Here is a 14719-nt window from a genome sequence, read left to right as displayed (position 1 = left end):
ATCAACCAGAAGAATAGGAAGGCCAGATTCACCGTCCGGCCCAACCTGCAAAAGGAACTAGTGTTGATTCCCCACAACTGGGAGACCTGACTATCTGAAGAGCGTCCGTGTTCTCAATGAGAAGGACGTCTCCCTCATCAGCACCCGGAAATTACCGCCACCAGAAGAGGTCTCTGCCAGAAGGAACTAAACCATGTCATATTGGAAATGCAGGACACTCTTCCTGCAAACAGAAACTTGGGGATTTGGGGCAAGTTCAAGCTAATCCCCCTCACCTCCCCTAGGAGCCGCTTCACCGCTGCCAGTGCCAACAATTGGGGCACCATCAATTGCGTTGTTGCTCCCAGGCCAAGTGTGCCATATACAGCGCTCTTCACTGGAACGCTTCCAGCGGCACAGGAACGCGGTAGAAGTTACTCCCAAGTCCCCCAAGGCCTGTAGCGGTATCTGCAGTGTGCTGAAGCGGGTCCTGGTGAAGGCCACTCACCTCCCTCCTACCCCTAGCATCCGACACACAACCAGTTCTGAGATCCACGGCATTGGAGTCTCCAGCCTTAAGTCATCCTTGCTCTTCCACCGCCTCTGGTGTCAGCGGAGGTACCTTTATTGCCATTCCCCGCCACACGGCTGCGCAAGTGCCCCTGCCCCACCACCAGACCGCCAGGAGTCAGCCCCATACCCCCAGCCCAGGCATTCCCCCACTCCCTACCTGGTCACCCCTCCTTCCATAACGAAGGGGAACATACAGAAGTTTATTAACGCCCTGGCAACCGCCATGATGAATTTGTAGCGAGAAGTTTTGGTGAGTTTGTCTCCTTTATTGTAAGGTAAGGCTGAACTGATTTTACATGCTGCAGGAGCCGATATATATATATATATATATATATATATATATATATATACATATATATATACATATATACCGGCGCGGGTAATGACCCGTGGTGCGTAATTACATAATTGCACTTGATTAGGTTAGGTCGGGTCAAGAGGGTCGCACTGTCAAAGGAGCGTCTGGTCTGCCCTTGTGGGCGACATGACGCGCGTTCCATGTCACGTGGTTATCGTGGTGTGTACAAAGGGCAACGGGGAAAAAAAGGCCCATGACCAGTTGTTCTCTGTACTCGACTGCAGCACGTCCAGGCTCCAGGTCAATTCCTCAGCGTCCTTAGACCGACGCTCACACTTAACACTACAATAAATATTACAAACGAAACTGCTCGTCGTTCTCTCTACCTACGTCTCACCTAGCCCAAGTAACGCTCCCCTTTCTTTTGCCCCCTCTCTCTCTCACCCCTGAACTAACCTGAGGGGATGGACGGCAAGGAGGAGCAAGAAGATGAGGCTGAGGTGATGCGTGTACCAGAAGGCGTCGTAGTTGCGCATGCGCGTGCACCTCAGCGACGTCGTGAAGATGGTGACCAAGATTAACAGCATGAGAACGCCCGTTATACCAGGCACTGAAATCAGGAGAACGAATAAACAATTTCTTGTAAACAAAGAAAAAAAAAAAATAAAAATAGACAAACAAAAATATGTAGATGAAATGGTGAATCCAAGACCACCTGACGGCATACGGTATACATTTAATTTTTTTTCTAAGCTGAATGAAATCGTTTAGCAGTAAACATGACAAACAAATTTTAACGTTTAAATGGGTTCCCCTCGGTGAATAAAATCGGCTGGCGGCACCATGAAGCTATTATTTTTTTCAAAGCAGGTAAATATTTGAATCACGTCGCCATCAGACATTTAAAATGCCCCCTCATTTAAAAAAATATATATATAAATAAAAATAATAATAAAAATAAAACCAACAGCATAAGTTTGAACCCTTTTTTTGACTTCTGTATTTTCATATCTACACAAAATACAGTTTCTTGGTCATGTTATCATTATGGATGCCAAAAAGCATTCATTAATGTGATTACATTAAGCAGAGGGGCTGTCACTACAACCAAAGATATTTTGGCATTTGTGTATTGAGGGGTTGGATGTGGTCATAATAATAATGATAATAATAATAATAATGATGATAATGAAAATAATAATAATGATGATAATGATAATAATAATAACAATATCAACAATAATGATAATAGTAATAACAATAATGATAATAATAATAATAATTCGCATTCAACAACAACAATAATAATAATAGCAATGTTTACTAGCTTTTACTTGTCTGACAGACAGCACTGGGGAAGCTTACTGCAATTACCCCGTCAGTCACCTTTCCCAAAGATGCCAGGGCACTTCGTATAATACGTAAAAACGACCCTTACACACATATCAACAAAATAAATTAATTTGATACGAGAGGGTTTAAATGCTCTTTAGCCATACAGTACAATGTGAATTAGTTTAGATCCGGTATTTATTCTGCTAAATGGAGGAAAATTATATTTTGCGACTTCCACCTTATTTTGTCCAAACAAGTTCGGGAGAAATTATAGTGTTGTCCTGAATATCTATATGTTATCATTACCGTTTAGAACTAATTAACAGTACAGCAATATTAACGCTCGTTACGCGATATTTTTAGTCTGTATCTGTAGAATCTTATATACAATCATGTAACAATCATAAATGAATGTCTCCTATTGGCAAAATTATAAAAGGGATTTAGTTATACTTTTTGTTGTTGGACATCCATCTAACATAGCAGCAGAAAAAACTAATCAGATTTTTTTGGGTTGAATTAGAGTTATTAGTGTACGATGTTTACACTAGACAAAATGCAATGGAATTTAAGAAATCACAAGGTAAAGCCCATTTTGTCTAATTTTAAAGTCAGTCATATAAAAGCGTAACAAAAAACGTTTTAATACAGAAGACTAAACAAGAAAGGGGTAGCTATTATTTTCTTTTACTAACAACCCTTCACTATAAATAAATCAGAAATATAACGGGTATTATGTTACAAAAAAGGTTATGCTCACACCCAACAGCAGAAAATAATCTTAATTTACAATCAGGAAACAAATGGTAAGTTCGCTCTAGTGTTAAAAATGTGAAAGCTTATTTGAAAGGAGCAGCTTTAGTGGTTTATGGAAGCCTATAATAATAATAATAATAACTATAATAATAATGATAATAATTATAATAATGATAATAACAATGATAATGATAACAATAATGGTAATAATTGAGAAAAGCATCTATATTTCATTCAGCTTCTAGGAGTTAACGTACTTTAAAGATGCATTAAGCACAGCCACGGAGAAAAAAATCCATCTAACAATTAAGAATCTGAAGCTTCCAATATTAGGAACGTAATTATCTAAAATCTAGAAAAAATCGGTACACATGAATCGCTATCAGTTATATTTTCCGAATGCGCTTTTGCATCAGGTATTGGAAATTTCAAAACTTTATTACTTCCAACAGAAATAACTTAATTTTTCGTAGTCACTGTCGTTGCCGTTTCCTTCCTCTCCCTCTCCCTCACCCTCCCTAGTCCACCGCGCGGAGTGGGAGTGTGGGAGTCTGAGGTTTGGAGTAAGGACACTTACCCGAACTCAGCATCATCCAGAGCGGATTCTGAAAGAAGAGAACAAGAGGATTGAGGGAAAACTATACGATAAATATTATGCACAGTGTCTGCAAATATAATCAGAATGTAGTGTAGTGATGTTTACTACACCTTTAGATCTTATCACCATCGTTATTATGTTAGTGGATGGAGTTTTTTCTTTTGAATTTTATATCAACAAGCACCCTTTTTCACCCTTCGTAACCCAGTCCCAAAATTTATATTTATTTTTTCAAGGTATGCATGATTATTGCAATATGAAAGTAATTGAAGGGAAGCAAGTGCCAAGTCTGTGGATATATTTAGGACATTGGGAAGAAGGGACAGATGAGAAAGAGAAGTAGAGAGGGATAGAGAGAGAGAGATGGGAGAGAGAGAGAGAGAGAGAGAGAGAGAGAGAGAGAGAGAGAGAGAGAGAGAGAGAGAGAGAGAGAGAGAGAGAGAGAGAGAGGGAGAGAGAGAGAAACAATTTCTTACCTGTCCTGGGCTCCTCAACATGTTCAGCGCGGGATATCGGTGGGAAAAATGGCGGGAAAAGTTATAGGCGTTGGCCATATGCGACGCCGTGTGTACAACTGCAAAAGAAAATAATTGAGTGAGCAGTTAATGAACAAGTAAGCAAATACATCCTTAAATGAGTAATAAAACTCACAAAATATGATAGGTAAATAGCTAAATAAATTAGTATGTGAATAAAGACAACTAGATTTTTTTTATCTTGATATGAAACGGGGAAAGTCGTCGACTTTAATATCTGCGTGATGTACATACATACATATACCAAGGCTTTTTCCCCCTTACAAGGGAGGTAGCCAAAAAGGAAAAAAGGCATAAAATCATTCCCACCCATTCCATCCCTAAATACACTCCACTCCCCTCCACCCTCCCTCCCATCTTAGCACCTCCTGGATGACGGGTCATCCCTGCACCTTGTCCACTGCCCTGGGTCAGAGGCAGTGTCGCAAGTCACAGCACATCCACAGCAAGGCCGCTTCATTAAATCGGCGACCCCCCCCTATCCGTCCCATGCATAAAAGGAGAAGACGGGGAGAAATCCCTTCGGGCTGCGTTAATTTTTGCGTGATGTAGTGAGCTAGATATGCCTACAGCCAATCCATTGAGGCGGCCCCTTCCCTTGGGCCCGACCAGGAATAGGTGTAACCCTCACCATTAATCTCACCACTGAATGGTCTCCTCACCTTACAGAGAGCCACTATATCCATTCTAATCTTCCTGAGCTCCGATTAAAAGGGTGTTCAATCGTCCTGAGAGAGGGAGAGAATGTTCCAGGCGCCCACACGAAAAGCCCACCGGAGACTCACCCTGGTCCTAGCTCGACGTGTTTCATTTGCAAAACCCTTTACAGCTAGCAAACCCATCCCCACCATAAGTGCCTTATATGGGGCAAGAACAACAGGCTACAAATGACAAACTCGTCACAATGAACTGTTGATATTTTCTTTAGAAAGATGAGGATGATGAAGAGGAGGAGGATCATGATGATGATGAGGATGAATCATTGGTACCAATTACGGGTTGTGGCCGGCCGGCCGGCCGGCGCCTTGTCCAACGCTGCAACAACCGCGTACGCCTTTGCCTCAGACATTTACGATACGTAAGAGTCATAAAAGACTCATAAACGTACGACCCAGAGATATAATACGTCTCCTCCCACAGCTCCTAATATGGGCATTCGTTCCCGTTGTACCTAAGAGTGAAGGGACCAGGGCTACCAACTGCCGTCGGGTGTTTTGCATTGTCCCTTTTGTCGTCCATGAAGGAAAGTTTCGCGCGAGGAAAGGTCTTGAAACAGGCGCGGATCCAGGAATGTTTTTTTTTTTTTTTTTTTTTTTTTTGGGGGTGGGATCGATAACCGATACTTGAAATACGCCGATATTCTAACCCCAAGAATGATGCTGTTGGCTTGGAGATTAGTCCAGAAACCTAAGTCTGTTTTGCTCGTAATTAAAATAATAAATTCGCTCTAAAAAGTGTTTATCCAAGGAGAATCAAACTCGAGATGAGTGTACCATACTCGGGGCGTTGGGGGGGCCCTTGCCCCCCCCCCTTGTATCCGCGCCTGTCTTGAGCCCTAACATTCCCTTCAGGAAGTCCCTTTCCCTTGACGCTAACATCTCTCTTCTTTAATTCTTGCTGCCGCCATTAGATTTCATTCATTTCCGTGGTACCCGTTTGGCATCGGAAGGGTCTATAGTCTTGTCTCGCTTGAATGAACCTTTTGATAGTATGGTATAATTCATGCAAACTATCCTATTCACACCTGAGGGGAGGGGAGGGGAGGAAGAGGAGAAGGAGAAGGGAGTAAGAGAAATGAAAGAAGAGAGGAGGAGGAGGAAGAGGAACGGAGGACAAAGAGGACTGAGGAGGAGGAAAATGAGAGGGAAGAGAATAGAGAGGAGGAAGAGGAACGGAGGAGAAATAGGACTGAGAAGGAGGTCTGAATGAGATCCCAACTGAATAAAATTGCCTGTGTTGGTGTTTGTTTTCCATAACTAAAGTCTATGATAGTGTCTGCCAAAGACGACATAGAAGACAGAAAGGGACGCACGTGCGGCGGACCAAGGCTGGCGCCACCCAAAGAGAAAGCAGCTGGCGCCGCCAACCGAATCATTGAATCTGGCGCCACAGCGGTGTCATGACCCTTCTCGCTCTATAGTTGGTCAAGTGCATGGCCAGTGGTCGTCATGAGACCGGACTGAGGAGGAGGAGGAAAATGAGAGGGAAGAGAATAGAGAAGAAAGAGGAGGAGGAGGAAGAGGAACGGGGGACAAAGAGGACTGAGGAGGAGGAAAATGAGATGGAAGAAAAGAGAGAGGAGGAGGAGGAAGAAGAAGAACGAAGGACAAGAGGACTGAGGACAGCGAGGAGAAGGGCGAGAAGGAGGAAGGTGAGAGGGAAGAGAAGAGAGGATGAGGAGGAGGAGAAAGAGAAAAAGAGGAGGGGAAAATGAGGAGAAAGAGGAGGAGGAGGAGGATGAAGTTAAGGAAGCTATTACTACAGCTAGTGTATATATGTGTATATATATATATATAATATATATATATATATATATATATATATATGTATGTATGTAAAAGGTTATTTCAGTTAGTTCTACATGATATGTTGACGTTCTAACCTCTGATATCGGGCCCACTCACTCACTCACTCATTCTCCACAAGGTCCCATCAGCTGAATAAATTCAACGCTTAGCTTGCACTAGCCCCGACACTGGACGCCAAAATAAAGTTCGCGATTTAATTACATCACCGTCAAAATAAAGTTCGCTAATTACATCACCGTCCACATCCGAGGAATCGATCAAATTCGTACAACGACGTCTGAATGATCAAACAAAATAATAATAATATTAAATGAACTGGTTTTGTAAGGTAAAAGATGATATACTAACTAGAATTATAGAAAAGATAACCATAGTTTGTTTATAGTTTCTTTGTTTTTATAACGAATAAAACCATTTCCCGTGACCCCCCCCCCAAAAAAAAAAAAAAAATCCTAACAGGCAACCCCAAGTCTTCATGGGTTCATAGACATACTACACTTTTCTTCCTAAAATTTCCTTCCTCTTCCTCTACCACATTCCCCCTCTTCCGGCTTTCATTAGTACCTCCATGAAGTCCCCTCACTCTACCCTCTCTCCTCCTCCTCCTCCTTCGCTTCCTCCACAGGCCCTCCCTCTCACCCTCCACTACCAGTTACTCACCCCTCTTGCTCCTCGTCGCTAATTCTTACAATTATCTTTGAACAATACGGTTTTGTGTCAGTGTCCTCCCTCTCTTTCTCTCTCTCTCTCTCATGCTCGCGCGCTGCGTGTGTGTGTATGTGTGTATGCGTGTATGTGCGATTCACCACCATTCACCATGGTCTTGGATCACATGTTGGACTCGTGATCGACAGCTGTTTCCCTCCCGGAAGAGAGCTCAGAGCTCGTATGACTGGTCTATGGGTAATGCTGTGACCTTACACGCAAACACACACCCAACTCCCCGCCCACGAGAGTTGGAGTAACACCCCACAGCGCAGCGATACTGAAATTATTTGAGTTCTGGGCGAGAGTCGAACCCGGACGGCCGTAGTGGCAGGCGAGAACTCTAACCACAGCGCCACGAGGTGTGCGTACGTGTGTGTGCGTGCGTGTGTGCATTTACTTCGTTGGGTGTATGTAATTGTAACACACAAGAAATAGCAAAGCATAAGATCCTGTCTTCATGTTTTAGAAATATCCGGTGATTTTAGCTCAGGCTATTTCGACTTGAAGCTTCCTCGAGTTCCTTGACTTCGTTTTGACTTTCTATTCATTTATTTATTTTATTTTTTGTTCCTAAGCTTTCTTGCCTCTCTTCTGCCCCAGACCATGGCAGTTTTCTCTCTTCTCTTTTATGGGATATTTCTCTTTTTTCTTTCAATGTTAGCAAGCGAAATGATTTTAATCTTTGTACGTTTTATCTGCAGGAAAGAGAACAATCTGATCTCTGCTCATTTTCTCTCTCTGTGCGTGTGCGTGTGTGTGTGTTTGTTTTACCTTACTGCATTTACAGGAAAGGAGCAACACTCGTAGGGTCCCGTCTCCTACTCTCCAATCTACCATACCTATCCTCAAATTCATGTAATGTGTGTGTGTGTGTGTGTGCGCGCGCGTGTGTGTATTTGTACTACACAGGATTGAAACTGTGCTTCTGAGGTCACGTCTCTTTCCCTCCACTTATCAAACGTTGCTTTAAATTCGTTTTATGTTATTGACCAGGATCATAATTCCATTCAACTTGTTGTACATGTTTATGCATCTCTCTCTCTCTCTCTCTTACATCTTTACCACCATGATAGGTGGCGCCACTGGCGCGGTTGGCTTCTGTTCCGTTTCCTTCTGGCGCCGACGCCAAGCCAAGCCATGCCATCGTGTCTCGATCAGTCAAGATCACTCAGGTCAGGTTAAGGTCAGCTCCGAATTCGCGTAATAAAATCGCCTGGCGGCTCCTGTGCCACACTCTAGTGAAGGACTTATTGATCTGCAGTTGCCGTACTTGAGATATTCTATTCTGGATAGTGCAAGACGATTTTAGTCTATTTAAGAAAGAAATCTAATTTTCGAGACACACACACACACACACACATATATATATATATGTGTGTGTTGCGGCTCAGTATCGAAGATGCCAACCCTTGCGCTATGACGTCTCTCTTTAAACATTTTTTTCTGGTTCCCGCCAGGCGATTCCATTCAGCCACGGGAAGGCCGACCTCCACGCTGAAGGGCCGAGTTGTTCTTTGCAGACAAAGACTCTTGAGGACCATCTCGAGGTCCTCCTCCAACTGGAGGATCTCCTCCTCGTCCCCCTCTCCCTCTCCCCCTCCCCCTCCACACCTGCAAACTTCTGCGGCAGCAGAAACCGGAGGTAACTGACGGTAACTTGCCACCGGCTTGCGGTAACTGGACGGTAACCGTCGGTAACCGGGTAGCGAGTGGTGGTAAGCGGGCGGTGAGTGACGGTAATTGAACGATAACCTTTGCTAGGTGGGCAACGAATGAGGGGGAATGGCTTTGTGTGATTGCACACACGACTCGTGGCGCTGTGGTTAGAGTTCCCGGCCGCCACTACGGAGGTCCGGGTTCGAATCCTACCCAGGGCTGAAATAATTTCATAATATCGCTGCGCTGCGAGTCATTACTCCAACTCGTGGGCGGGAAGTTGAGTGTGTGTGTGTGTGCGTGTAAGGTCACAACATTACCCATAGATCGGTCATATATGAGCTCTAAGCTCTCTTTAGGTAGGGAAACAGCTGTCGATCACGAGTCCAACACGTGATCCAAGACCATGGTGATTCACTTACGCACGCACACACACACAAAGAGAGAAAGATAGTTTCATTCTAAACAACCTATATTCCTATTCTCTTTCTCTCTACAAAATAATCAAGTTAAAATACAACAACTGCAACAACAACAACCTGTTGCACTGCAACATTGGCGCACCTTACAGCTTGGATTCTGGCTAACAACTGATGAGCTTGGATGACGTCACAGTACTTCAGGAATTAAGTCAAAAGACACGCACCGCACACAAAATATTTTTTATTTCCCATAACGCAAAGCTAATTACAGAACTCCAGCAAATTGCGTGACCATCCAAACAGGAAACATTATTTGGCTGGTCCAAGCTGCATGGCCCTGGCGGCTCCTTGGTTGTTTAAACGCCTGAGAAACAGGGGGGAAGGGGGAGAGGGGATATAGGGGAGGGGGAGAGGAGATGTCGGGGGAGAGGAGATGTGGTGGGAGGGGATGTTGGGGGAGGGGGAGAGGGGATGTGGGGGAGGGGGAGAGGGGATGTGGGGGAGGGGAAAGGGGATGTTGGGGAGGGGGAGAGGGGATGTGGGGGAGGGGGAGGGGAATGTTGGGGGTGAGTGTGGGGGAAGGGGAGAGATGTGGGGTAGGGGAGAGGGGATGCGGGGGGAGGGGGAAAGGGGATGTGGGGGAGGGGAAAGGGAAAGGGAGGATGTTGGGGAGGGGGGGAGGGGGAGAGAGTGGATGTGGGGGAGGGGGAGAGAGGGGATGTGGGGGGAGGGAAGAGGGGATGTGGGGGAAGGGGAGAGGGATGTGGAGGAGGAGGAGAGAGGATGTGGGGGAGGGGGAGAGGGGGAAGGGGATCTCTACTCCCCGTTACTCGTCTTTAAAGCCCATCATCACCTTACCCCCCAACCTATGCCCCCCGCCTCCAAAAGTGCAGCCCCGAGGGATGGCATTCGGTCTCGAGACCGGCCTCATGAGCCCTGTCTCTCTTTCAGAGGCAACCGACGTCTGGTCTCCTCCTCAGACCAGCCGATGACGCTGAAACAGCCCGACAGTTACAGAACACATACAAGAGAGCGGCATTTCTTCTCTGGATAGTCCACGTGAAGGCTTGAGGACCGGTGCCGTCTCACATGGGATCGCGGGTTCCCGAGAAGAGCGAAGACAGAGACTGTCTTAGACCTGGAGGACAACTGTAAACTTTCGACTTAATTTCACGAATTAATTTTTTTATTCTAATTGCCGTCAGGCGATTTTATTCAGCTGTGGGAGATCCTCTGTGGGAGATGGGGGAGGGGGAGCTCACCCTCCCCCACTCCCCTCTTCCCTGATCGTCACTTGTTCTGCAACACAAGGCCGAGCTGATTCATTCTCGTGAGTAACAGATATTGTGAGGATATCTAACCGTCGACTTTGTGAGCAATGCTGCTTAGGTCGCACCTGCGCCACTATGGGAGGAGGAGGAGGAGGAAGAAGAGTAGGAGGAGGAAGAGGAACGAGTGCCCCTCGCTTCGCCACGTCCTCTTCAAGGGCTCAAAGTGTGTTGGTATGAACCCGCGATAACGCTGTCCACTACGAGATCAAATGTTACATAACCACGTGTCTCTCACATCACAAGAATCATGTCGTCTATTGCAGTCTATTCCCATCAGGCCGAACCTCCTAGACCATCGGTCTATTGAACCACTAAGGAATCACTCAGTCTTACACGTGGGACCATCAGCCCAAAACTAGTGGTAGTTAGTGGATGATTAGCGATTTTATTCAGGGATAAAGTGATCTCAAATAGACTTTGAAACAGCAAAGCATAAGACTGTAGTCTGAGAACCCCAGTCCTAGACTGTTCGTCCTACAGTCTCTACTACCCTATGTATCCCTTCCCATTCCCCAATCTTTCTTTATACCCCCCTCCACCTATCCACATCCTCCTCCACATTGTCTCCGTCCTCTTCCGTCTTGCCACAAGTTTCGTCCACTTTCTATGTCGTCTTCAACATATTCCACAACTGTATGCACTACGCATCCACTCGTTCTCATCCATCAAGTCCACCTGAGTATCCATATGGATCTGATCTATCCACAAAGGGAGAGGGGTGGCTTGGGGGTGGGAGAGGTTCAGTGGGGGTGATGGATGGGTTGGATCGTCTAAGACAGTGTTTCCCAAAATGGGGGTTAAATTAGCCCATGAAGGTAAACTACCCCCCTGGGGTTAAATTACCCCCTGGGGGTAATATAACAAAATTTGGGGGGTTAATGGAGGGGTGACAGAAAAAAAAAGTTAAGAATTTTGAAAATCTTGAAGCCAAGAATTCCTCAATTAGCTTCAAACATGCAACTCCATCCATCCCACTGATGATCTCGACATCTCTGCCAATAGTCATTAGAGATGCACAACGTCCAAAGACAATAAATAAACGGAAATATCTCTAGTGTTTTAATTTAGCCACATATATCAATGCTGACAACATTTTGTGAAAGGGGTAACATGCTTAAGGTGGCATATTGTATTAGGTAACAAACTGGAAAAAAAAAAGAAAAAAAAAAAAAAAAAAAAAAAGTTTGGGAACCGCTGGTCTAAGAGATTTGTTTTCATCCCACAGACGCTGCGGTCCAGAGGTCGTGAGCGGGTCATTTCGCGGAAGCTTCTTCGGAGCCAGCCACGCATGACAGCTCTCTGTCGCTCCTTCCGCTTACTCACAGAGCGTTGGCCCGCTGTGCCAACTAACCCGAAGTACTTACTACCCGTCGGAGCCGCAGGATGACGTCATTTGGCCCGCAGTGCCAATCGTTGGCCCGGTCGTTCTATCTCTGACATGGAACGGCATCCTCTTTCGAACAATTGTAGTTTCGGCATTTGTAATTGTTATTTCGAACTGTGTGTTCTTTTCATTATCTATATTGATTCAGTTACTAATAAAACTATTATTATTATTATTATTATTACGTAGGGTGACAGAACTTGTACGAATCTTATGACTGTCGCCAAACCACTCGATTCAATTAAGAAAAACGTCTTCACCCGCCTCCACACACTGTCTAGATCAGCGTTTCCCAACCTGGGGTGCTGAAATCAATTATATGGGGTGCTGGGAATTGATGCGCACAAAAATCACATGGATACATGCATCATTGATTACCCAGTTGTGCATATTTGACCTTTTCCCGTGCTATTTTATTTTTCTAGGGTGCTCTTATTTCTTCTACAAACAATATTGCCAATTTGTTTCAGTTCTAAAGATATCAAGAAAATAAATCATCAAGCAGTATACTTCGCTTTCTTTTATCCTTCTAATAATAAGATGGGATTGCTGGGCTGCTTAGACATGACAACAGGGGGTGCTATGGTCGGAAAAGGTTTGGAAACGCTGCTCTATATCTACTCTTCAACGACGGTGATAGACTGTCTTCAAATGATTTTATTATCCACCCCCAAACATATACATCGACTCAGTCTTCAAAAGCGCTGAATCATCTCTGGATTTATCAATCTATTCATTTCCTTGTTTATCTATCAATTTTACTTTTGTCTTTTATTATTTTACTTGATTTCATTTTTTTTTTTTTTTTTTTTTTTTTTTAAAGGATTTTGTCGTTACGGTTTCCTAACGCCTGACTCTTCTATTCAGTTCAGTAGAACTTCGGGTCCTTAAGAAGAGGCCTGAAGGACGGACCCCCGACCTGCAGAAGGTCATTCCCGATCGTGACCCCCAACTGACCTAGGGTCATCTCAACAAGTGCATGACAAAGCCGCCTGGCAACTTCATGCAGGAGCAGCGACATCCAGACAAACGCGCCATGGCAGCACGGAACTCCTCCACCTGATGTCACACTTCTCAATTCTATTCTGGCCAGCGTCAGAAGGTTTTCATTCAAAATGAGCCTTTCCGCCATGTCACACACTTCATATATTTTATTCTGGTTAACGACATGCGATTCTAGACATCTGAGTAACAACCCACCACCACCATCATCAGGCCACCGTATCAATGCAGTACCTAATGACTCAAGACTTTATTACAAAGACATCTAAACAACGGTGAATTGATGGGTTGATGGGTATTGATGGATAACTTCCCTCTCCACCACTCCCCACATCCACTCTGGGAGGAGGATGGAGGGGTGGGGGAGAAGTGGCGACCGCCCCCTCCCCCCAGGAAAGAGGGTCAAGGGGTGGGAGGCAGGTTCCTTTTCTGTCACGTCCGCCGGAGAGGTGACGCTTATGCGACGCTGTTTTGTTTCAGGGAAAAATCGTCATCGAGGAGGCACTCGAGCGGCACTCAAGTGGCACTCGTAGTCAGGTCGAACCTTCAAGTGTCCTCTAGCTCCCTCTCAACCCTGTGACTCGACTGAATAAATCGTTTCATGTCAGACAGAATAAAGACATGCGCCGCTCCAAAAGATTCCAATAGGCTGTACAACTACGCCAACCTTTGCCACGCCACTTCAGCTAAATTACTTTATCTTGTCTATCCACCTTTTGTCTGGTGTTTTTCTTTTACATATCCCATCTCGGGGCAACCAATCAGCTCCATTTCGCATTCTCCTTCAAAGCTAACTTCCTTACCCGATTCCAGTTCCGCTCTTTTATCGCCTCCACAATATTTTACACTCCAGTCTGTTCTTTAACAACTTACCCTCCTCCTGTCTTTCAGCGTTATTCCCAGCACTGATCTCATCTCTCTCCTCCTTGCACCGTCTTTGCCTTGTCTCCATCATCTTTGTCAATTTCGAAGTCTCGCATACTCAGATCATAGCTGTCAGTATACACTGATTGTAAACTGCGTTTCAGACATATAGGTAGAGAGCCTCAATTGATGCTCCTATATTTACCAAACATTTTCCAGCCAATTGTGATATGTCTTTTTATTTAATTTTCATACTAAGCTTCTTCTTGACTCATACCACCAGTCATATTTTTTTTACTTTGAACTTTGGAGTTGAACATTACTCTGGTTTTACTCTTATCCTTCTTCAATCCTACTTTAAGACCTTCCTTGCACATCTTGCAAGTCTTGTGTTATTTCTGAAATCAAATAACTGTCACCCGAAAATCTAGGATGATTAAAATATTTCCCGTTTTTTTTTTCAAACGTTCCCCTTCCCAACTCAACTTACTGAAAGTCTCTTCTGGGTAAGTTGCATATAGCTGGGTGGAACTGTATTTTAGTGGTCAGGACATTAAAGGAAGTAAATAAAATTAAGAGAGAATCTTCGTCTGAGACAAGAGAGAGTGACGAATCACTCAAAAAAGACCACAGGTTTACAGGATGACAAGAAATACAGGTTCCCTTATAAGATAGCATCGACTCTTGAAATAGTTTAGATGACGGCATAGCCCATGCTAAGATCAAAAGGGAATTCATGACTAAATACT

General features: G+C 44.5%; 1 protein-coding gene across 3 annotated transcripts in view; it reads right to left on the bottom strand.

Moving 5' to 3' along the window:
- Positions 1-14719, bottom strand: part of LOC143037607 (NADPH oxidase 4-like) — a 199052-nt gene that overhangs the window by 13899 nt on the left and 170434 nt on the right. For all 3 annotated transcript variants that reach the window (XM_076206091.1, XM_076206094.1, XM_076206093.1), the window contains 3 exons: positions 4016-4113; positions 3519-3546; positions 1307-1460 (listed from right to left, as the gene is read on the bottom strand). In XM_076206091.1, coding sequence (XP_076062206.1) covers positions 1307-1460; positions 3519-3546; positions 4016-4113 — 280 coding nt within the window. The remainder of the gene's footprint in view (positions 1-1306; positions 1461-3518; positions 3547-4015; positions 4114-14719) is intronic.

This window comes from Oratosquilla oratoria, chromosome 22 (genome assembly GCF_046742065.1).
Source record: "Oratosquilla oratoria isolate Oo_2021 chromosome 22, ASM4674206v1, whole genome shotgun sequence".
Lineage (NCBI taxonomy): Eukaryota > Metazoa > Arthropoda > Malacostraca > Stomatopoda > Squillidae > Oratosquilla > Oratosquilla oratoria.
Note: the sequence above shows the minus strand (reverse complement) of the source record. Positions and strands in the feature narration are given on the sequence as shown.